The sequence below is a fragment of the Brachypodium distachyon genome, chromosome 5 (genome assembly GCF_000005505.3).
Source record: "Brachypodium distachyon strain Bd21 chromosome 5, Brachypodium_distachyon_v3.0, whole genome shotgun sequence".
Classification (NCBI taxonomy): domain Eukaryota; kingdom Viridiplantae; phylum Streptophyta; class Magnoliopsida; order Poales; family Poaceae; genus Brachypodium; species Brachypodium distachyon.
In genome coordinates, this window is record NC_016135.3 from 17,354,091 (window position 1) to 17,377,495 (window position 23,405).

Genomic DNA, 23,405 nt, shown 5'->3' on the forward strand with positions numbered 1-23,405 from the left:
TGGTTAGCTCGTTCTGGCTGTGCTAGGCTTACCATGGACGTCCGTTTGGTTAATTTGCTAAGGATGGCAAGAGATACAAGCTAAATACTAAGTACGTGAGTTAGGAGGTTGACGGTTGCTGTTGGATTGTTATGCACGAAGTGGGTTTGCGTCGGAGGCGAGCCAATCTGGCTCGCTCGCGTGGGCAAAGATTTGCTTGCCCGTTCAAGCTAGCTCGCCCCCAAAAACTTGAAATTTTTGACAATTCTAAACACCATGTCTGGTCCGGCAAGGCTAGATTAGTTATTGCCTGGGAACCAAACGGAAGTTTCTTGAGGCGTCAGTCACATGGACTCCGCATAACAACGGCATCCAGCTCCGTCGTCTTTACACCCTGTACGCATGTATGTATGTACTGAGTACGAAGGGATGACTGTATCCATGGCTTCATCTACGTACGTACGTAGGATGAAGAAACAAACAAGCCAAGAGACGTGCGTGATGCGCGATAGGACAAAGGCAAACAAGATCAGCCGGATAGCATCGTCATCGCGTATTGGCAGACTCGGCTTCGGCTCGGCTAGAGCGAGCAAAGTGCCTGGATGCAGTGCGGTGCACGGCTTTATTGGTACTCAACTGAACTCTTTTGTCTCGCAGCTTTCTGTTTGCAAAGCTAGCTAGTGTACTGGATATATATTCAACAAAAGCAGCATCTCGTCCATGATATGATCGTCGAGAAAAGGTGTCAGATCGATAAAGCCAGCGCATGCACGCACGCACGCATGATCGAGCGATCGCTGGCCCTTTTATTTACAGCTAGTGTGTTTTGTTCATTCATGCAACAACCAACGTGTACCATAAGATTTTCTCATCGCTAACTTTGGTACGCACTGGCTAGCTAAAAGAGGAGTGGCTATGACTTGTGGAGGAGGCTGTCGAGGTAGAGATTGAGGATGTATCTGCCGGTGGAGAGGACGTCGAGGCGCTTCTCGCTGGGCTCGTACCGCCCTTTGCGCAGCTGGTAGCGGTGCGTCACCGCCGACACCGTGTACGCCTGCCCTTCGATCGTCACGCTCTCGCCGCAGTGGATGTTCTTCGCCCACCAGCAATGCACACACAGCACAACACACAGGGCGTCAGTATATAATTCAGTCACAGGCCACGCAAACAACGAATTCTGGAACACGTAAACAAGAAAAAAAAAAAAGAAAAGAAAAGGAAGAAGCACGCAGAATGGGCATGACTTAATCACTAGTACATCACCGTAGTGCAAGTGATCTTAAATTCTTATTATTCCATTTTAATACTATTCCATTTCGACCATCTATAGACGCCTGCTAGATGTAAAGGCTTGCCCTGATCATCCTTCCTTACTGCAGGGAATAAACCCTGGTGAACCGACTACCGACGATGCTACAAAAGCAGGGCCGTATCTAGGATTTTGGACGATGCATAATCAAACTATCCTTTCAGTTAATTATATTGCTAGATACTCCTTAGAATAATATCAAATCTTCATGCTAAAATAGTAAAGATTGTGACGAAGCAATAAGTTGCACATGCTCTACCGAAAAGCACCATCATTTTAGTATTTTCTTAAATAAAATGGAATAATCACGACAGGACGTGGTCTCATCTGATGAATACATACAAGGGAAACATGACATTTGCCCTTTGCCCCTCTTCTCATGGGCCTTTTTCTTTTTCTATTTAATGAGCCTTAAAATTCCACGTTAATAAACATAGCTAATTAGTAGTAGAATTAAATACGGAGGCTCCTAATTTTTGGTGGCCGTGAACAAGTGCACACCTTGCACCAGCTTCCACCGTACGGGCATGTACAAAAGCTATTCACGATAGAGTTACCCATATCTCCCTATATAAAACGGTCTTGGCTTCTATACTCTTTTTTCACCCAACCTCGTGCTAAGGGCAAGGTGCTCTTCCTATTTGATGGAGAATACTGGAAAGGTTTATATAGAATATTATGTCAAAAACATCACAAAAAGGGGTTGATCAATGGATAACCGTACAAAAATCCCTGACAACAAAGAACACCTAGCAAGGTAGGCTTAGGGCACTAGCTAGCGAAAAGTAGCCACGCCGGCAATCCGACACCGCCTGCCCGGCCACTGTAAGCACACGCACTCTCTACAACCGCCTCCTTTGGTCCCAAGCTAGTCACCACCACCCAAACGGATCAAATGCCAAATAGAAAGGTGTGTCGGGATTCATCGATGACGGTATGACGCCTCCGAAGAGAGAAAATATGACCATGGATATTGTCGTCATCGACACTGCCACCCACATTGAGACAAGATTCCATCCAAAGCTAGCATCACATGCCACCACTCCACCAAATCCTAAGGAAGGAGATCTGACCAAACCAGTAGTTACTGACGCAACCTCAATTCCCTCAGGCCATGTGTTGGGAATATGCCCTAGAGGCAATCATGTATGATGTAATTCCCAATGTATTCATAAATATTATTAAGTTGTCCTTGTTTGAACATCTGATATGTATCATTGAATATGTGATTTGATTGTGGAACTATGTATTCATGTTGTTCATACTAAATTGTCCTTAGTCATTGAGGTTGTGCTGGACACATAACCTAGACTAATGTGAAAGTTGGCTGATGACTCGGTTCCACTTGTCATGGGCATGGTGATGTCATTCCAGCTTACACGGACTCGGCTAAAGAGTTTAGCGAGTCGGACTGACCCATATTGAGATGCAACGAGTAGGTCGTCATTTGCATGTCTCAATCAATGTAATCCTTAGACCTGAGGTTATCGCACAATCCGAGTTGTGGATCACCAACTTAGGTTCTGTCAAACGTTGTTCCGTAACAGGGCAGTTATAAAGGCAGAGTTCGGGTTGGCTGAGAATCAAGCTGTGTGATGTGGATAACCAAGATGGGATTTTGCCCCTCCGACTGGAGAGATATTCTCTGGGCCCTCTCGAGTGATATGATTCGGGAAGCATGGCCATGCGCGACTTGGTTAACTGTTAACCGGGTCGATCGACTAAGAGTTAGTCGGATGAATCGTATATCACAGATCGAGAAGAGAGTTGAACTATTAAAGGGATGACGATTAATCGCCTATAGTTCGACAAGGTATATCGTGAGGCAAAAGGGACTAAGACGTATGTCACATTGGAAGGCACGTCGTCATGACTCGATGGTACTTGGGAGTCGGCACGTTCTGCTAGGAGCCGCTACCGATTGATCGATTGTGAGTCGGACTCCAATCGTGTCCAAGTCGCCATGAGCCTGCGGGGTCACACACTTAAGAGCAGGAGCAAGTATTTGGTCGGGTTGGACCCGAACTGGAATTGGGCTGACAATGCGAGTTGGACTCGCAGGGTGGATGGGCCACAAGGCTTGGAGCCCACTTCCACTCGGTATATAAGCAGGGGCGTGGGATGCCTAAGGGACACGGTTTTTCCACTCTCATGCGTTGAGAACCCTAGCCCGATTCAGTTCAACCGTCGCACCGGACCTAGCAGTCCGCCGCCGGAGCTCCTCCTCGCACGTGTGGATACCGGCAGAGGTGCTGTACGTTCAGCACTTCGACGATCGCGGGATTGGATCGGCTGGATCGGATCGAGGGACTGCACTGCATCAAGGCGCCGCATCGATAATCCGCAACTGCGCGTCTAGTGGTAATCCTCGTGGCCTTCTACCTCGGCTAGATCTTGGGAGTTCGCGTAGGAAAAGTTTTGTTTATCTCTACGCGTCCCTTCACCATGATCTAGTGGAGAAAGAACTATTCAACAATGTCTACAAGGAGGATGGTCGGTACCAAACCCCATTGAAAATGAGGCTTTTGCTTTGAGCGTTGCATCATTCTAGTTCACCGAACCCAGTGGGTGGGAGAGGGTTTAGCGGTTTAGCCACCGCCAAACTATGACCTAGCGGCAACACGCGTAGAGCAACATCACGACACCATTCGCATGAGCAGTGCATGTGGAACCATGCCAAATCAGGAAAATTTGCCGCCACAACCACGGCTACACAATCGCGCCACTTCAACATCCTATAACCAGTACCACACGAGGCCTCACAGCCACGCTCCCACGTACTCCACTAGGCGAATAGAAAATATGCCAAAGTGCCATCTTGGATGGCACCAACCCCCTTCGAAAATGAGGCTTTCGCTTTGAGAGTCGCATCGTTCAGCTTCATCGAACCCTATGGGAGAAGTCTTAGCCACCGCCAAACTATGACCTAGATGCAACACAATTGGAGCAACATCAAGGCATCATTCGTGTGAGCAGTGTGTGCGGAACCCTGCCAAATCGGATAGGGTACAATTGCACAACTTCAAAACCCTAGAACTAGTACCACACGCTACCGCTTGCACTAGGGGTCAGTCGACCCATCCCACTGACAAAGACGCAGCTAGCAACCGCCTGCTGAGCTACCCTACTCGTCTACTACTATTGTATGCACCTAGAGCATCTTCAACAACACGCTACAAGGATCATTATTGCAAGGAAAGAAATTTAAGAAACTCATACCAAGTAACGGTCTCTCGGGTAGTAGTACAAAACTAGCAGTTTCTTTTGACTACACATTTGGCCACATGTAGATTCGATAATTACCGCGGGCCTTGCCAATATGTATTTTTTACAACGACCACATGTCCAACAATGACTTTGTCGTTACTTTATCCTTGGTATTGGTGGAATGCTCCTTTCTGTGGAAAGAAATGACTCTTCCCTCTTTCCTCTTCTTTCTCTCTCCACGTCATCCAAAGTGGTGAACATCGTATTTCAGTAACAGCCCATGCATGTAGACCGTTGGGGATGCCCGAAGCTTCGGAGTTCACCATTCAAATAGCTATGACAAACTATATATAAGCAAATTTGAACCATTTAAAAGATATTCGTCTTGTCTAATATTAAGCTTTTTGATCAAAAGTCCGATGCAACGCCAAAAAAAAAAATTGGCTACAAATAGCACGAAATCAAAATGAAAAGTTGGAATTGTTTTTATATGTTTCTTCACACATATGTAGATCGATTCGAGAGTAAATTTATAATTTTCGCCAGGACTGAACTTTACGGATTAAGTTTTAAAAATCAGATTATCTTGCGCCCTTTATGGTGATACCGGGCCCAAGCACACAAGTGTATCTGAATATTTTCTGATAAATGGTTGTAAACATAAGTGAAAAAAAAAGACGGCAACATTTAATTAATGATGTAAGTTGTCATGAAGGTAAATTAACTAATGACACTGTGATTGGGGATAAACACGAATAAGTAGCAAGTGCCCTCAACATCTTGGCTTCAAAACAAATCTGGACGGTCCTGGGAACCTAGATCGTCGACCATGGGCGTACGAACGATGACATTGCTAAACTCAGGTTAATCCACACGAAATCTGCACTAATTACTGTTTGAATTCATGTGATTAGATTCAGATCCGCCATTTACATCAGTAAAAAGAATTAACAAAGCGCACCTAAACTCGAGCGCCCACAGCCACACAAGCGGCTGATGAATTGTTAGTTTGTACGTACAGTCGTGCAGAAGTTCTAAAATGTATAATTCATTCTGCAGCCAAGCAAGCAACTACTCCTATCACATGCCCCTGTTGACAACCTATCTTAAGTTGCAACTGGTTTTTATTTATCCAATGCACTGGAAGCATGCAACTTTTTTTTGCGCAAATGGAAGCATGCAACTTCCCTGCTTCGGCGGGCCAAGAGCAGTTTTATTACTCCTACTTGTACTAACTTACAGTGTAAAGCTCGAGGGAGGCAGAGGCTGTCCAATGTCCATCCATTCTGGCATTTGCTTGTCAATTTACGAAAGCTTGAGACAAAAAGCTACGGAGTACTGTACTACGAACGGATCGACTAGCTAGCTAGCCGCACGTACCAGGAGAAATTCAGAAACAGAAGGCAGGGACATACAGTAGATGCAGCAGAATTCAGAAAGGAACAGGCACACTTGCACAGGGAACTAGGGTGTACCGTGGGGAAGCAGCGGACGCCGAGGCATCTGGGCGGCGGCGTGATCTCGACGACCTTGAACGGGTGCTTGTGCTCCTTCTCCCGCTCCAGCTCCCCCCTGTCCCCTCGGTCCTTCTTCCTGCACACCACGGCCAGACGCGGCTGCGCGGCAAAATGACGTAGAGAAGCAAAGATATCAGCTAATTAATCAAGCTCGATCAATTCATCGCACCAACACTTGTGTTTTCTCTGGACAGGATTCTAGTGCTAACCTTGTGGTACGCGATGGAGGTGGAAGCGACCATGGCCATGGCGGGTTGCTTGGCTGCGCCGAGAGTTTCTTACGAGAGAGGCAGAAGCAGAAGGGGGCTGGGTGGACGCGCAGAACGTGGGCAGATTTTTCTTGTTCCGCGGTGATGGATGGTGGTTGATTGGCCTTGGGGATTCTGCAGATGCACCCGATGGAGGTGTGGAACGAAGCTGCGCCACGCGTGTCGATGGAGCGAATCAGGTCGTTGTCACAAATTTCTCATTTCCCCCACCATTTTCTGAGAATTCCACGGGCCGTAAAACGTTTGCATAATTGTACAGGCCAAAGCAATCTCTGTTGTGTTAAGAGCAACTCTAGCAGTTACCGAATCTGGCCGATCCGAACTGGCCGAGTTCGGTTGAACTGAAAAACAAAATTCAATTTTGAAACACAATGCGCAGAACAGAAACCGAATTCAAAACCGAACTTTCAAAAAAACTCATTCGCCCGTTAACGGATCTAACACTAGTTCACATCATCATCATTGCATACATGAGAACGGAGATTAACATAGATAGATAATAAGAAAAAGCAAGAACTAGTCGTCGTCGATGTTGACGACCACCTCCGTTCGGGAGAGCTCGATGGCGGCCCAAAGAGCATCGTCCTCGGCCAAGCTGGCCTTGGACCGCTCCAGTACGAGGCGTGTGACATCGTCCACCTCCTCCGGCGGCGGCGCGTCCACCTCCTCTGGCTGCGACGGTGCGGGAGTGACGGGTCCACCGGCCAACATAGCCGCCGCCGCCTCGATCCGCCGCTCCTCCTCCACGAGGAACGCCAACCAATGGCGGCGCGCGTCCGTGCTGAGCTCCCGGTGGTAGTACCACCGGAGAGCTCCCCGGCGGCGAGCGCCTAGGCTCACCCGCTCGGCGGGGGTGAGGAGGGCGTCGGCGGCGGCGGTTCTATTTCCTCACAACGGCGGGGAAATGTCCGGCGAGTTAGAGTTAGGGTTATGGTTTCCCCGCGGCGGGAAAACCGACCGTCGACAACAGCGCGAGAAAGAAGGGGCGGAAGCTAGCGGCGGTGCGGGGGTGGAATGCAGCGGAGAGGGTTTCGGATTTGGAACCGAAAAGCCCCCTCGAAGCCGTAGATATATGAGCGACGGAGAAGTCGTTTCGGTTCACCGAAAAAAAAAATCAGACCAGACCAGTTTTCGCTAGTTGGTCGGGCCGTTTTTTTCCAAAACCGAAAACTGAGTTCGGTCCGCCCGGTAACGGCCAAGACTAAAGAGATGCTCTAAGGTTTCCTCGTTCACCTTAGAAGAACACATCCGTTTAATTCCTGCATCAGAATCTTTCTGAAGTTCGAGCCTGCCTAAGATCACCATACAACCACTAAAGCTACGCTGCCATGCTCCACGTCATCAGCTGCACCTACCCAAGTAACCAACCGAGCTAGTAATAATATTTTCCCTACTCAGTTTGTTCCGATCTCAACGGGGCATGCATGTATCACATGGAAGGACATGCATGCGTGGCGCAATCTGAGTATCTGACGAACAGACAGGGCCTCTTCATGCATGCATGCAGTGCACCGCATCAGATCGACCGAACCACCTGCCAAGATTGCCGCCGCATAAGACGGGGAATCCAAATCCGGTGCATGTGCCTTCGGTGCCTCCGTGTCATCGAGATGGGGAGGGCTTGGCTCGAGAATAATGGAGATTCCGAGGCATCCAGACAAATAAAGAGCATCGTTTCGTAGTTATATGTATCCTGCACACGTTCGGTCGCTCTGCAGAGATCGAACCACATGCATGGCTGCAGGTGAAGCCCTTGGAAGCTAGCTAAGCTGGTAATAATCGCTAAATCAGGTGCGTGATCGATGATGATCAGTTAGGTGATAATCATCGCCTCTAGGAGCTAGAGGATCGATGTCGGCTAGCTAGGTACTAGCTATAATCAATCTGGGACTTTGACGGAGTAGTTAGTTAATTTGATTCGGCGCGGGAGGGGCTGTAATATTTTTTAAATCGGCCGTTTTCAGTTTAATACCTGATCATCGATCTTCGATCGGGGGTGAACTGAACCATGCATGTCAGCATGTGCACTCTATGGTCTATAGGGCATATATGCATTTGTGGACTCACCGAAGCTAGGGCCTAATCCGCGAATTATAGAACCATTAATTAATTGATGATATCAAAATTATCAAGTACTACTATCATTTTGTTTTACACCAACTGTCAAGTACTAGTACATGCACGCTTATGTCAGTCACAAAGAGTGTTTGCATTAATTTATTCAGTCCAGGCCAGCCTATAGCAATATATATTCGTTTATGATTGCGAATACACTGGTTAGAACAGTATTGCTATAGGCTGGCATGTACTGAACAATATATATCACACCAAAAAAGACGAAAACATTAAACTAATTCGGCTGTCTTGGACAATTCCAAGGTCCAAAAACCTAATGACAAGTTTCAAGGCCCCACATGCTGCCTTAACCACCGCTTCAACACCCTAAAACCTGAGAACCTAAACCAAAATACTACTCCTACGCACCTTAATTTGATTAAGAATGCTCCTAGGGCTCCTACCTAGCCCTCCTCCGGTCCTACCCAAGTTAATAATTGTTAAGTTTCGTGCGCTAACCAACGCAACCAAAAGACGGATGTGATGGAAAAAGCTAAGCAATCCAATTATACATTTTAACAATAATTTACACAAATTGCACGCACGTACAGTAGTCTCGTCGCAATCATGACGGCGTCAACCTTCCTCCTCGGCCGGCCTCCTGTGCGTGCTCGATCATCAGTCATCAGGGGCGAGACACGAGCCGGGAAAACTTGCGACCAACCGCCATTACAATAATCCCGGTAGGTTTGTGTCCTAACCGACCGCCCTAATCATCGCCTTGTTGCCGAGCAGGCTCAAATGCCTTTCGCCAACTCCCATGTGCTTCCATTTGCATGTTCATATGCCCAATGACGGTAGTATAATCTATCCTCTTGCATGGCCGCGGCAGATGATGCAGCTCCCGAAACATTTCCCAAACTTTAGACGACAAGGCGTCAAGTCTCCACCCAAATGCCAAAACCCATTTTACAAGTTGCGTACATGCATGCATTACGCATGCAGAGATGAACAAATATATTATGTGTATTACGTCGTTTCCAAACTAGGAACTGTACTTGGCACATCGGAGCATTTTTTCAGTATTCGAAGTTGCAAATCTGCATTTTGTACCGTGAACTTGGTACAGAGTAACACTAAACAAATTGGTTTGACACCATGCTCTGATAACTGCATGAAGCTAGTAGTACACGGAAACAGAGACTCTAAATTAAATTCGATGAAGCCGACCTGTTAGTGACTGTCTAAAACGATCTTGGAGTGTGACATTTCAAGGCAGAAGCTCCTGATTCGAATTTGAGTTCCCTCTCAAAAATAAATAAATAAGTCGACGCGGGGCCAGGTGGCAGCGCCGTAGCTTCATGGAAGCTCCTACAGTTTGTTTATTTTCATTTGAGTAAAACTCTCCGCGAATTGCTTCTCCTTTTGCGAGCCTGCCTGCCGCTTTGGACTGTGCGAAGTTCTCCTGTCCCTGTGTCCCCCTCATTGACAAACACACGCACGCTTCTAAAGCTTGTCCTTTTCCTTTTGCATGCCTCTTTGCCCCCCCTCGATCGCCTCCTATATATACACCGCAAAGCCCTGTTCCTTCAGCCACCATCTCCACTGCCTCTTCCTCAACACACCACCTGCAAAACAGCCAAGAGTCACCTGAGCACGGTCAATCTCCATCCATTAATTTTGCGAGAATGATTAAGCTGAGGTGCCCCAAGAGGCTGTTCAGGAGGAGCAGCTCCTCCAAGAGCAGCAGCAGCAGCAGTGGCAGCAGCGACGGCGGCGGCGATGTTGTCCGAAGCGGCAGCGGGGAGATCGAGTGGGAGGTCCGGCCCGGGGGGATGCTGGTGCAGAGAAGGGACGGGAGAGGGGAGGAGATGATCACCGTGAGGGTGGCCACCACTGGCTTCTCCTGGCATGAGGTGTCCATTGGAGCTACCTGCACTTTTGGTGAGTACTACAATTTCTGTTTTATTACCCATTACTAATTTGCTGGCTACTCAAAGCTAATACTAAAAGTTAATAAGATTGGTTGGGGAATGTATGGAGATGACTAGTGAGTGATTGGTAGAATGTGTTCTTGGAAAGTTGGCTGCCTCGGCCATGATTCCTTTTGGGCTTATATTCCCCTAAAGCACACACCTTTTGTGGTAAAAGATGAATGAATATTCCCCAAGATCTTTAACCACAATAAAGGGGCACACCGGCACTCCTTTCCATAATTCAGTTGTTATAGGCACGATAAACTGCAAAGTTTTCAGACAAGTTCAAGTGTTCAACAGCAAAGATGATTACTTTAGTTTGCTTGGTTCTAGATGCAGCGCAACCGGCCTGTACACGTCGATTGACAATCCTTAGTGGCATTTCGGTTCATAGTACTAACTACTGCAAGTAAAGAGCACCTTTTACAATAACAGCTAGACAGATTCAAGCATTTTGACAAGCCTCTGGACCTGTTTACACAGCTAGATCCACTACTTTTATTATCATTTTTCCTAGTTGAGTAGTTGACCCTTGGGAGCTCCTGAAACCTTATCATGGAGACGTGATTAGCAAGGTCTCTTGTTTCAGTAATAAAATGACTGACAAGGGCCAGTGCTGTGCTACCCTCTCCTTCCATCCTCTCCTTCCATACAGCTCCATAAGTAGAATAGAGTACTTAATCATGGCGTTGTCCTTGTAATAATCAATAAAAAACAATTACATGGCCATGCCTGGACAAGGATCTGCAATGTGGCTGGCATCGTGCACTACCAGCACAAGATGGTTCAGATGAGGAACCTGAGTGGAACTTTCCTGCATCTTGTGTGCTAGTACAAAGCATAGCTAAACGTGTTTGTTATTACGAAATGTAAATTTAAATATACATTAATTTGGATCTGAGGCCTAACATGTTCTTTCTTGTTGCCACAGGAGAGCTGAAGGTGATAGTGTCCATGGTGACAGGGCTGGAGCCCAGGGAGCAGAGGTTGCTGTTCAGGGGCAAGGAGAGGGAGGACAGCGACCACCTCCACATGGTTGGGGTGAGGGACAAGGACAAGGTGCTGCTCCTTGAGGACCCTGCACTGAAGGACATGAAGCTCCGGGCCTCGCTCGCGGCCCAGGCCGTGCAGAGCCCGTATCAGAGTTTTATCCAGGTGTAGGCTGGCCCGGCCCGTCTTGCCTCGCCTGCCGTGCTAACTGTTAGAGTAAATCAAATCACACCATCAGCCTGTTAGGTGTGAAAAATCCCTCCTGATTGGTGATCAACTGTTGCTGATCAGTGCTAAGTACCACTCCATGGAATGGAAGAGCAAAGGGCCTCCTCGTGTGAGAGTTAGAGTACTACCCAACTCCTATTTAACTGTCTGATGATCGTGCAATTTGTAGCTAGTTGAAAGTTTAAGTTTCCTTAGATGATGGAAGGGCTAACCTTCCGGAGTTGCAAGTTTAAGTGTGTCTGTCATGCATGTTACTAGTAGAGTTAGATTGGAGAATGTAACCTTAGATGGTGCCTGCGGCATAGTGTTTGCTTTACACTGCTACAGGTTCTTCTGTTGTGGAATCAGATGTATCAATGTATCACGAGTCTGCATTTTTGTTGTCCTTTTTCCATGAAGATCTTTGTTCTTGAATTGGAGTCTGCTTGTCTTGTTATGCAACAAGGATTAAAACTACAAACCTTTTGTTTGGTGAACAACAAGAAAAATAAATTATGATAACACTTTGGGTTAACGGTTCTGAAGTCTGACGTGTAGAAATTTCACATAGGTGCAAGGCTAATATTAACAGGCGAATGGGTATTAGTATTTTCGTTTTTTGCCGTGCTGCTGATGTGATGACGCTAAAGCAGACGGTGTACTGAAGTCTGAAAACGTCAACCACATTTTTCTTTTGTAGTGGAAGATGACTAGATCTAGATAAGTCCGAATTTGGTTTGTGAATTGTTATCCATTTCACAGACATGATCGGCACATATAAAAGGGGTATATGTAAATCTCTCTGTCTAGCTAGGTTTGTGCATTCCGCTTCATCAGAAAACTGGTGAACTCCAATAAGCCTGACAGACCTCACGATGGTTTGGCTCACTTAAGTCGGTTACCCTAGATAAATCACATAACCATCTGAATTCCAACTTCCAGGAGAAGTAAACTTTAAACACAGCCAGGAAGCTATTACTGAATATGTGAAGCCTTTTTTGAGGTCGCCTTCTCCGTGCACGCAAAGTCCAAGAATTACCGGAAAGACAGATCGATGCAACACACACACACCTACTTGTCACCTGTCAGTAGACTCTCGGGCTAGCTTATCCAGCTCTGGCACCGCTAAATCTGGGCGAATCAAACAGCCTTCGCATATGGATTTGCCTCTACCTTTTGTGAAATCCCCAATTCGTGAACCCTAGCTCTCTCGGCAGGAATCTGGAGGCAAAATCGCCTAATAGAGTTCAATCTTAGCGCCATTTCACTGAGAATTTGAGGATTTCTCATCAATTTCACGTCAATCGTTGCGGATTGCAAAAGCTAGAAATGAAGGAGATACACCTAGCTCGAGAAATCCTCAATTTGGGAACCCTAGTGCTCTCGACAGAAATCTGGAAGCAAAATCGGCTAATAGAGTAAAATCTTAGCGCCATTTCACCGAGAATCTAAGGATTTGTCAACAATTTCACGTCGATCATTGCGGATTTCAAATTATCAAAAGCTAGAGTTCTACGGACATGGCTTGGGGTCAGGAGGGAATCGAAACAAAGAAGGCAGAAATGAGACGGAGAGGAGGAGAACTTACTCGAGCCCGGCGATTGGATCCAACCAGTCCAGCTACTTCTTTGGCAGCCACCACGCCATGGCTCGACGGCGGCAGCACCTTCGTCGCCACTGCTTCGCCTCCGACAAGAACACGCGGTCGGTCGGCCTCGGACAAACACTCGTGAATCGGGTCAGGCAAAGAGAAGGATTAAAGAGCTTATCGGGTCAGGTCGGGCGGGCGCCCGTTAAGAACCTACATGGCGTCTGAGATGTGGGCCGCCCTTGTCGGAATTTCTGTCAAAACGGCTAAACCGGGTCATTTGGGTTTTCTGAAACAATTAAGCTCTGGACCTGTGGTTTTCTATGGCAAGACGCAAAACCTATGCCTCCGTAAAAACCTAACCTCAAAACATGTGTTTTTTGAAATTTACTCTTTATAGAGTTTGGCTGTAACACTCTTGAAGAATGAGTAGTCAGGGTCTGTATCCAACCCCAACAGTCCGGAGCAAGAGTAGTACGTACCCCTCTCTCTAGTCCCTTCCATCGTCCATTCCCTGTCCTGAGCTCATCACATCACTCCCAATCTCCCATCATTCTGCCCAGACGGATGCGAAGGGGTTTTGACCTACACGGGCACGGCTACACCTACTTCTACTTGCTCCCACTCCCACGTCCATCGGAAAGGCACGGCCACGGGCCACCAGGTCATCCTCCACTCGAGAAAGAAAAGCAAAACGAAAACGAAAACGGAACACGACTTATGTTCATCATCACCTGGGAGCTGTTTGGACGCTGACGCCGCATGCGGGAGATGAGCTGTATCCGTTTGGTTGGCGCTGCCATGCATGCACGTATGTATCCTTCTTTCTTTTCTTGAGCGACGCGTGCGGTCGCTTTGGCTCGGACACGGCGCGCTTGCTTGCTTTCACGCCAAGGCGAAGCTCCCTCCTCTTCTCCTTTTTGCGGCGAGGCGTCGCCATCGCCGTCGGCCGTGAATGATATCGGAGCTGGCCTGGCCTGCAGCATCACCGGCCGGGCTGCCCACCTCTGACTCTTATTAAAGCCCTTGCAGCCTAAAACTGTACTTCCTCTCCCGTAGCAAAATATTTTTTGAGGACGCAACGGTCAATCCCCGTGATTCGATTAGAAGAATATAGTTGGCCCAGTTTATAAGGAAAACCGGGCCCGAAAACCGATACAAATGCAGGCCTTATTCAAGGAAATCCATGCAAAAAACCTTGGCAAAGAACACACACAAGAACCGAATAAACAAGCCGCTACCATCAGGACGAACCTCCTCCACTCCAACAACGCCGAACAGGAAACGGCTCCTTGTGCCAGAAGAAGATAGGCAGAGCAGGGCTTCTTCGACGACCGGAGCCAGAAGTGGTTGTCCTGACGGGAACGGCTCGCGCATCGGCAAGCCGTGTAGCACGAAGTCGTCCTCCCTGGCCAGGACCACAGCAAGCAAACTCCGCCGCCAAACGAGCTCTCCAAAGGCAACGCCTCCAAGGAAGATGTGGCGTCCAAGGACGTCGCCGTTACCTGACCCGGAAACCGGATCAGAGCTTTCGCTCGGAGTCACCTCATTTGCAAAAGGTGGGATGTGGCAGAGCTGCAAAACGATGCCTTCAAGAAGGAAGCGACGTCCGAGGACGCCGTCGTCGCTGGCACCGACCCCGTCGATGCTGAGTTTTCACCCGCAGCCACCAAACCCAGCGCGGACAGGAGCATAGAGCAATAGTCGAATCTGACCAGAGGCCACTGCACCACAGCGAGCGCCGGCGAAGCTCGCCGAACGCCACGCGCCAAACCACCACCGAGCACCGCTCAGGGAGCCGCAACCGCAACCGCCCCCCACACCGGATTAGGCCACGCCACCCAGGGCACACAAGTAGTGAACACGGCAGCAATGCCAGGCCCGCCAGGTCCAGATCGGGCCCGCATCAACGCGGACGGCGGCGCAAACTCCAACGGCGCCCAGCCTAGCACCAGATCCGGCGCCGCACGCCCAGGCCGTGGCCCGCCAAGCCCAGATCGGAGCCGCAAAACCACCGACGGCCATGTGCCACCGCGCCAGCTCTGACCGCCACGCCCCGGCGGTCTCCTCGCAGCAGCGTTCCGCCAAACGCTACGGCCTCCTCGCGCCACCCCCTTCTCAGAACGGCGCACTCCCGCACCTCTTCGAGCACGAACTCCACGCGAAGCCGCCCCCGCGCCAGATCGGGCACCGCCAACCTCGGATCTCGCACCGCTACCGACGGACCCGGCCACGCCGCCCAAGAGCCCGACGCAACAGCCACCAGAGCATGCAGATCAGGAGCCTCCAGCCCCAAAGCCCCGCCGTAGAGGAGGAGCCTGCACTGGATCCCGCCGCTCCCTCCACAGATCCGGCAGCCCTCCACGGAGCTGGCGCCGCCACCTGCAGATCCGACGCCGCCGGTCATCAGAGCGCCTGGAGGAGGACGCGCAACAGAGGGGAGAAGGCCCCGCGGAGAGAAGGCCCCGCCGCTGCCGTCTCCGCGTGGGCTTTGCCCGGCGGGCGAGGGGGCAGGGAAGGGAGGTGGCGGGCGAGGTTGCGGGCGATTTGGGTCGCCGCCCATATAGCCCCACGCGGAGCGACGCGGGGGCAGAGGCATACCTTTTCGTTCTCCCCATTCCAAAATATTACATGTATTTAGATGTATTTTAGTATATAAACATATTTACACAAATTTGAGTCAGGGGACGGAGAAAGTACTCTCGTTGATCCATAGTAAGTGTCCTAGTCTTATATAAAGTTACCAATTTTGTTTTTTTTAAACACAAGACACTTATTATATATCGGAAGGGTATGTTCCCGGTGTTTTTAAAAGAAAAGTTGTAAGGATACGGTTTTTTTTTGGATATAATGATACTACTCCCTCCGTCCAACAAAAGATGTCTCAAGTTTGTCAAATTTTGAATCTATCTAGACATGACTTAGTATGTAGATGTATTCAAATTTGATCAAAATTAAGACATTTTTTGTTGGACGGAGGAATTACTGTCTTTTTTTCAAGTCAGGGTTTCGTGCATGAATACAGACGAGTGTGACGTACACGATCGATGGGTAATAATGCATGGTGTGAGATTTGGAGAGCAAGATCATCTTTCTTTTTACAGATGAGAGCAAGACCATCTTGATAACGAAAGAATGACCTGACCCCGTTCATCGTGCTCTCGTCTGTCTTGACGTCTGCTGCTCGCTGCACGCCTGCACTTGTAGTGTACGTACCGCCGTTCAAGTTCTTCTACTAGCTTACTTTTTTTTTTCTGACAGCAAGTTCTGCTAGACCTTAATTGGTCTTAATTGGTGCTTGCAAAATCGGGGATTAGTTGGGCAGCAACCTGCACGGACCAGAATAGGCCGGCGCGCACTACACCAAGGAGATCAAGTGGGGAGGACGTGCAAAAGGTCCACAGCTCGCTTTCGACATTGAAATAATCCATCGTACGTCCCTGTTTCCGGTTCTAGTTCTTTCTTCACACAACACCTGGTGCGCACAAGTGTCCCATACCTCCCGAAGTACTAGTCGAATCTATCTAGTATCTGATCCCCGCAAAACTTTTCTTTTCTTTTCTTTTCTGAGAGAACCATCCACGTTTTCGTACGGTTTTCTGTTCCTTCCAAGTCAGCCGTGCAGTTTAGTTACCTGGACACACCATCCAAATCCTTCTGCAAGTACAGAGCACGTACCGATGGCATCACGAATTTCCGGGTGGTTAATCTGAACTATGTACGCTCTTTTCCCGGATCAGGTAGGAAGGACCGAGATCCAGTGCCTTGCCCGAGGCAGGCCACGGTGTGCCATGCCCCATCGTCCACCGCATTTTAATTAACAAAATTACTACACGTACGACACTTTGCTGATACGATTCTCGTACGACGTGAATCTAGTGGACTTCCTTGCTCTATGCTGCTCCATCGAAGGCTGCTATGCAGCGTCGTACGAGAATTGTACAGAATTGATCGTACGTATAGCAGCTCTCTTTAATCAAACGGTCCGAACAAATAGTGCCCGATAGCACTAGCTGCTAGCCGTTAGAGATTGGATTGGACGGTGGATATAGGGGTGCAAGGCACGCCGTGATCTGCCTCTGGCAAAGCAATGGATCCTGATCATGTAGAAAGATTGTGCCGATTTATGGCATAAGTCTCATTTTCAGGCACCTCTGGCAAAGCAATTAATGTGCGGGTAACCTTTTCTTCCATGGCTTGAGAATGTACGGCTAACTTTTAAAAAAATTGTACCGTGCTCCAAGTGCCGATTCATCGGAAGGGTGCACCATAAATAAATGATTCTACAAAAAAACTCTTCTCGCTGCCTTATCTAAATTCGTGTGACTTGGCCAGAAGGACAGCACTCCAGTGTACTCAAATTTCAAACATAAGGATCTGTGTACATTTGTATGAAAATTGAAGTGTTTCCTACATCAAGTTCCATGGTTCTAGTTCACGGGAAAAACTCTGTGATTGACACCATTATAGGCCTTGTTTGGTGTTAGTATAACTTTTTAGTTACTAGAGTCTTAGTATTTGAGGGGTTTGGATTTTCACCCAAAACTCTCGAAACCCCCCAAAAATGGAGAGTTTTGTGGAGAAAAACTAGGAATAATCCCCTCTAAACCCTTCATACCAAATAATTATTTGGTCTTTTACTGTTTTTCAATTTTATAATATCTTAAAAAACATCCCAAAATTTTTAGTGATTATTTTTCTTGATCCGGCGCTCCCGGAGTCTCCACCTCACACTCTCTGCAAGGGGGGACCCACGAGAGCACCCGTGTACACGTCACCAGTGTTCTTTCAGGTAAACGGTCATGTTGACCCTGCCGTTGATCTCACGCCCCGTGCGTTCACGACCGTCCGTTGCTTCCCCCGCCCTGCCGACGCCGCGCCTCCTGGCCTGTTCCACAGCAACCGCAGGGCTCTTCGAAAAGCTCCCCACTAGACAAAAGCAAAGCACAAGGCTTCCTTCCACAGCGCAGGGCAATCCCTCTCCTCTTCTTCTTCTTCTTCTTCCTTCCTCGCCCAAAAGAAGCAAGAATCTGCGCCCCGTCCGTCCCCACGGTTTCTCCATTTTCCTTCCCTTCCTCTCGTCTCTGCTGCCTCTCCAGACTCCAGAGCTCACCTAGCATCAGATCCTTGGCCCTCCCAGGGCGGTTTCCGAATCCGGCCAACCCATCTCCCCGCCAATGGATGCGGTTGCCGCTTCTTTTGCTGCCCATTTTCTGGTGTAACTACCTGCCCTCCGGCCATCTTCCTCCCTGCGCTTTTTTTTTCTTTCGCCAAGGCCAGGCTCTCCTCCTCCTGCTGCCAACGGCACGGGCTGTCTGTCACCGGAGAGAGGCCCCCACTCCACCTGTCGTGTTGCTCGCACTGCTGTCGCTGGCAGTCCCTGCCTCCTACCTAGGTTGTTCCTCCCCCTTGCATCGTCTTGGGGTTGGGTCAGTCCAAATCTTCATTCAGGTTCTTGAATTTTTGTTTTGCCCCTTCCTCTAAGATTGTCATTGCTCTTCGATTTGAATGGAAATAGTCATGGCCGGTTGTTGAAAAACCATGCAGTTTCTTCCTACCAAGAAGGTTTCTAGGCATTGTTTTGCTTGTCTTTGGGGTTGGGCTGTTGCTTCTGAATCTGAACTCGCCAAAAGTTTGCCTGGTTTGGCCTGGAGTAAGGATTGCCTGTGAGGATTTTGAGTTCCATTGAGTCTCCCGGGTGCTCCGAATTCGGGGGGTTTTGGTGGAAACATCGGCTTTGGCCTCCTCCTCCTTGGTTGGTTCGAAGAACGAAGAAGTTGCCAATGGGGCCGCCTAGTAGGTTCTGGGCCTCTTTCTGGACCTTCGTCAAGTTCTTGCCATACTTCGCTGGCCTCCTTCTCCTGGGGGCTATTAAAGGTGACATGCTGCTTTTCTCTCTTGGTTCTTTTGGTATTTAAGTTTACTATCTCAGCAACCCTTGTGCATTTCCTTGCCTTGTGCACTACCGTCTCTTGGTTACTCTACTGCTTGTGTAGATTCCTGTACATTTCCTTTCAGGGAGCATTTGATTAGCACCACTTTAACTATCGCTATGTTGTTTCAATTGTAGTTATGAAACGACCAGATTTCTCTGACCTGGCTTGAATTATTAGTTTGCAAAAGGAGGAGTAGTTGTTTAATAGATGGCTCGAACGCTTCAGTGTACTGTGTTGATTCCTGGATAGCAATGTATAGTACGTTTTAAATCTCAATCAAGCATGCACACTGATCCATAAGGGAACATGCAGTTTTTGGTTATGCTTCAACTTGAAAAGTATTGTGGTTGATTTGCTCAGAACTAGTACTAATTGGAGGAAGTTGGGAACGGGGGCGATGGTCCCTGTTCATCTAAAAAAAGTAATAATTGGAGGCTGGTATCAGAAATTTTTCTGCTTGCCTTGTCTATTGAAGTACTCCCTCCGTCCCATAATTCTTGTCGTTGTTTTAGTACAAGAATTATTAATTTGAACTAAAACAACGACAAGAATTATGGGACGGAGGGAGTATTTATCAATTTCTTGGAGCTTTCTTTCTGAGAATTGAGACTCTGAAGTTTCTTTGGTACATATGTGATATGTGACCTCAGGGATTTTGATGTGTGAATACAAATTCTGTTAATCGGTGCAATTAGATCTGCATGATGGATAAGGGATGATCCCTGGTTTTGAGAAGGACATAGAACAAGCGTGGTTTTTCATAGGAGAAAGGATCATAAATCTGAAAGTGAAAATCTGTTTTGCTTAAACACTTCTGTTTGTGTATGTTTTAGTTGTTTGGTAGTTACTCCCTCTGATCCATAAAAAGTGTCGCCCATTTTGTACTAAGTTAGTACAAATTTTGTACTAAGTGGGCGACACGTTTTATGGATTGGAGGGAGTACATCTTTGTTTGAAGCTGTTTTGTATCCTCATTTCACATGTATTTTTCTAACAGGTATGTTGCTATGCCCGTGGGCATGCCTTATTATGGCAATTGGAATATCTGCACTAGTTCTGGGCTTATGGCCCATGCATCTGATTTGGACATACTACTGCATTATCAGGTACAGTGTGTATCTTCTGCAGTTTCGCTGTTAGCAAGCACATTTAATATGCAACTAATTACTCATATTAAGATTCATCTCTTTTCTCGAAACCAGAACTAAAATGGTGGGACCTGTAGTGAAGCTTCTGCTGCTTATTGCTGCCACTGTAATCTTGATCCTATGGTTGATAGTTACCATCCCGGGAAGCGCTTTTGCTGGATTAGTGTATGGCTTTCTAGCACCAATAATGGCCACGTTCGATGCAGTTGGAGAAGGCAAAGAAAAGCCATTTGTTCATTGCTTTGTGGTACATGCTATTTCTTTGTGTTCATGCCATTCTTGCTTTCTTAATACATGTTTTACATGTCACTTACATACTCAAAACTGCAGGATGGAACATGGAGTACTATCACTGGAAGCTGTACAGTAGTCAGGGATTTGAAAGATTTGCTTTTCCACTCCTATTTCTCAATTATGGATGACCTTCGTCTTCAGGCACCTCCTGATGGGAAGCCATACGAGATAAGGTCTGCTTCCTGTTTGTGTTTTTTACTCGTCTTACCTTTGCTCCTTAACTTGTTCCTTCTGCACCGATATGCAAAATATCACCTTTTATACTGACCTTAGAGTTGAGAGAACTTATCCCTAGATGCAATGCCTTATGGTTATATTTAGGCGACATGTTTCTTATCTTTTCTCTTTGAAGAATTTATGAATACTAATAAAATGGTGAGTACAACTATCTATCCCGCAGATTGCTTCATATTCCTGGGGCGTTTTTATCTGCTGCTTGTGGACTCATACTGGATGCAATAATGTTCACACTAATTGCCATCTACAAGTTCCCTGTGATGCTTTTCAAAGGGTGGAAACGGCTAATCCAAGATTTGATTGGGAGGGAAGGGCCTTTCCTGGAGACAGCATGTGTGCCATTTGCAGGTCTTGCTATTCTTCTTTGGCCATTTGCTGTACTGGGAGCTGTTCTTGCATCCATCCTCTCCAGTATTCCCTTAGGCATGTATGGTGCAGTTGTAGCTTATCAGGTATGGCAAATTGTGCTTTCTCATGGTAGCTAGGCCAAGTTCATCCAAAGCCAAATATTAGCTGATATAACTTATTTCTTGCTAAAATCATGGATCTTGCATTTGTTGATTTGTCAGGAATCCTCTGTTATCATGGGACTCTCTTATGCTGCCTCATCTGTGTCCATCTTTGATGAGTACACGAATGACGTACTTGACATGGCACCAGGATCCTGCTTCCCGAGGTATAACCAAAAACCATGTTGCATGCATTTGGACCGCATCCTAAACAATTGAAGCTTCTGTTACTGACATTTGAACTCTAGGTTTAAATACCGGAAAAACGAAGGTTCTTCCCATGGTGGTCATCTATCTAAGCCAGCCTCATTCGACAAGGAGAAGCAAGAAGGAAAGAAACCTATATCACGCGTTACATCATTTAAAAACAGTATGGATGAGTTCAATCCTTTCAAGGTGTGTTATTTCTTGCCAATACATCGATAAACTGCAGTGCTATTGCTTCTTGGCGCTGCAATTCCATGACACGGCTTCACTTTTGCACCGTCTAGGAGTGACACATTTTTTAGAAGGCTATTCACTCGTGTTAAGTTAGTACAAATTTTGAGACACTTATTATGGATCGGAGGGAGTACTTCTAATAATATTGAACTTCTGGAATCTTGTCATATATCTGATTGGAGCTTCTATGCAGATGCTAGACCACTTATTTGCTGAATGCAAGCGCCAGGGAGAGGTTTTGGTGAATGATGGAGCAATAACAATGAAAGACATCCAAGAAACAAAGTCAGACAAAGTTGGCAGCGGGGTTCTTAATGTTGGTTTACCAGCATATGTTATCCTTAATGCACTCCTTCGATCTGCAAAAGCTAATTCTAATGGCCTAGTCTTAAGTAAGTGCATGTACAAAAAGGTGTTTTCCGACCACAAAGGTTGTTATGATGACCTTGGGCTGACCTGCTTTGGAAAAATTTCAGGTGATGGCACTGAGATTACATCTGACAATAGGCCTAAAAGTACTCTCTTTGATTGGTTCTTCGACCCTCTCATGGTCATCAAAGAACAAATTAAAGCCGAGAATTTTACAGAAGAAGAGGAAGAATACCTCAAAATGCGAGTCCTGAGGATTGGTGAGCCCAGTAACTTCAAGGGCACTCTTCCTCATGTGCCGTCATGGGATGAGCGGAAAAAAGCAGAAATTGATGCATTTGCTCGAAGGTAGTCTCTTCACTCTCTTTTTTATGAACGTGATCATCAATATCTGCTAAATCTTTTGCCCTTTCTATGCATAAAGATTGCAAGGAATCACAAAGTCGATATCAAGATATCCTACAGCCAAGCGCCGCTTTGACGTTCTTGTAAAGGCGCTCTTGCTAGAGCTCGAGAGAACAATGGGTGGTAGCCTACCTGCCAATGGATCCCAAGCACAAAGGTTGAGAGGCAGCATTGGCGGCCGAGTGCTTAGCCAGAAATCCATCGGGAAGACAGCAAACATCAGAGATGAAGATCCAGAAGCGCAAATAACAAGAAATGCCCGCACTCCATGATAAGTCGATCCACTGGGTAGCTAACACACTAGCAAAGAAAAAACGTTCAAATGTAATTTTCACTCTGTAAAAATGTGTAGGTGCAGCTATGACCTGTCACGAATCTCTCCCAGGATGATGACATGTCATGTATATTTTGAGCAGTATTTGACATCGTGTCAACGTTCAGACGGACATTCTTATGTGGAGATTGATTTGTTGCAGGTTTTAATCTGTCATCTGCAGCTCTTGGTTCTTGCAGAGCATGTGTCTGTGGGGATAAACATTTTACATTGTCCTGTTCATGAAAACTTCTGACATCTGACTAGTCTAGCATTTAGTAATACCATAGTTGTCTTAACTCAATCTTTCTAAAGTTTAACTAAGTTTATACAAAAATGTACGAACGTCTACAATATTAAATAAGTATAGAAGTTTGATATGATTTAAGACAGCCAAGGGTGCGTTTGGATTCCAGGCTAGAACTGTTTTACCCTTGCTGGGCTAGCTGCGCGTTTGGAACCCAAAATAAATCTAGCTCGGGAGGATCCGATTTGTTTCTTCCTCTTCAAAATTGCTAATCCACTGGTCTTCTCCATCCATCAATCTCCAATCCTTCAAATCCACGCAGAGTTTTTTTTTTACTGAAAGCTGTACGAAAGATTTCTTCCGACGTCATGTATATTTACAATGGGAAGGGGCGGGGGGAGGAAAAGGA

The 23,405-nt window shown here is 47.1% G+C and overlaps 3 protein-coding genes across 3 annotated transcripts; 2 read left to right on the forward strand and 1 right to left on the reverse strand.

Moving 5' to 3' along the window:
- Positions 1–657: 657 nt before the first annotated feature.
- On the reverse strand, positions 658–6,392 carry LOC100841198. Its single transcript, XM_014896132.2, has 3 exons — positions 6,222–6,392; positions 5,971–6,111; positions 658–1,072 (listed from the first exon to the last, which is right to left on the reverse strand). The coding sequence occupies exons 1-3, from the start codon at positions 6,258–6,260 to the stop codon at positions 893–895; spliced, it is 360 nt and encodes a 119-aa protein (XP_014751618.1). The 5' UTR covers positions 6,261–6,392; the 3' UTR covers positions 658–892.
- A 3,505-nt stretch (positions 6,393–9,897) lies between these two features.
- On the forward strand, positions 9,898–11,944 carry LOC100824757 (BAG family molecular chaperone regulator 3). Its single transcript, XM_003579947.4, has 2 exons — positions 9,898–10,280; positions 11,244–11,944. The coding sequence occupies exons 1-2, from the start codon at positions 10,025–10,027 to the stop codon at positions 11,471–11,473; spliced, it is 486 nt and encodes a 161-aa protein (XP_003579995.1). The 5' UTR covers positions 9,898–10,024; the 3' UTR covers positions 11,474–11,944.
- A 6,074-nt stretch (positions 11,945–18,018) lies between these two features.
- Positions 18,019–22,948, forward strand: LOC100825060 (uncharacterized membrane protein At3g27390). The gene is made up of 11 exons (XM_003579948.4): positions 18,019–18,548; positions 18,645–18,974; positions 20,031–20,139; positions 20,236–20,428; positions 20,512–20,648; positions 20,876–21,164; positions 21,282–21,388; positions 21,470–21,617; positions 21,856–22,054; positions 22,139–22,379; positions 22,456–22,948. The coding sequence occupies exons 2-11, from the start codon at positions 18,881–18,883 to the stop codon at positions 22,706–22,708; spliced, it is 1,770 nt and encodes a 589-aa protein (XP_003579996.1). The 5' UTR covers positions 18,019–18,548; positions 18,645–18,880; the 3' UTR covers positions 22,709–22,948.
- Positions 22,949–23,405: the final 457 nt, after the last annotated feature.

Coding starts and splice junctions, on each gene's coding strand:
- LOC100841198 (XM_014896132.2), bottom strand. CDS start 6,260: ATGGCCATGGTCGCTTCCACCTCCATCGCGTACCACAAG. Junction 6,112..6,221: donor CCTCCATCGCGTACCACAAG/GTTAGCACTAGA, acceptor TTTGCCGCGCAG/CCGCGTCTGGCCGTGGTGTG. Junction 1,073..5,970: donor GCGTCCGCTGCTTCCCCACG/GTACACCCTAGT, acceptor TGGTGGGCGAAG/AACATCCACTGCGGCGAGAG.
- LOC100825060 (XM_003579948.4), top strand. CDS start 18,881: ATGGGGCCGCCTAGTAGGTTCTGGGCCTCTTTCTGGACCTTCGTCAAG. Junction 20,140..20,235: donor ACATACTACTGCATTATCAG/GTACAGTGTGTA, acceptor TCTCGAAACCAG/AACTAAAATGGTGGGACCTG. Junction 20,649..20,875: donor GGGAAGCCATACGAGATAAG/GTCTGCTTCCTG, acceptor TCTATCCCGCAG/ATTGCTTCATATTCCTGGGG.
- LOC100824757 (XM_003579947.4), top strand. CDS start 10,025: ATGATTAAGCTGAGGTGCCCCAAGAGGCTGTTCAGGAGGAGCAGCTCC. Junction 10,281..11,243: donor TGGAGCTACCTGCACTTTTG/GTGAGTACTACA, acceptor TTGTTGCCACAG/GAGAGCTGAAGGTGATAGTG.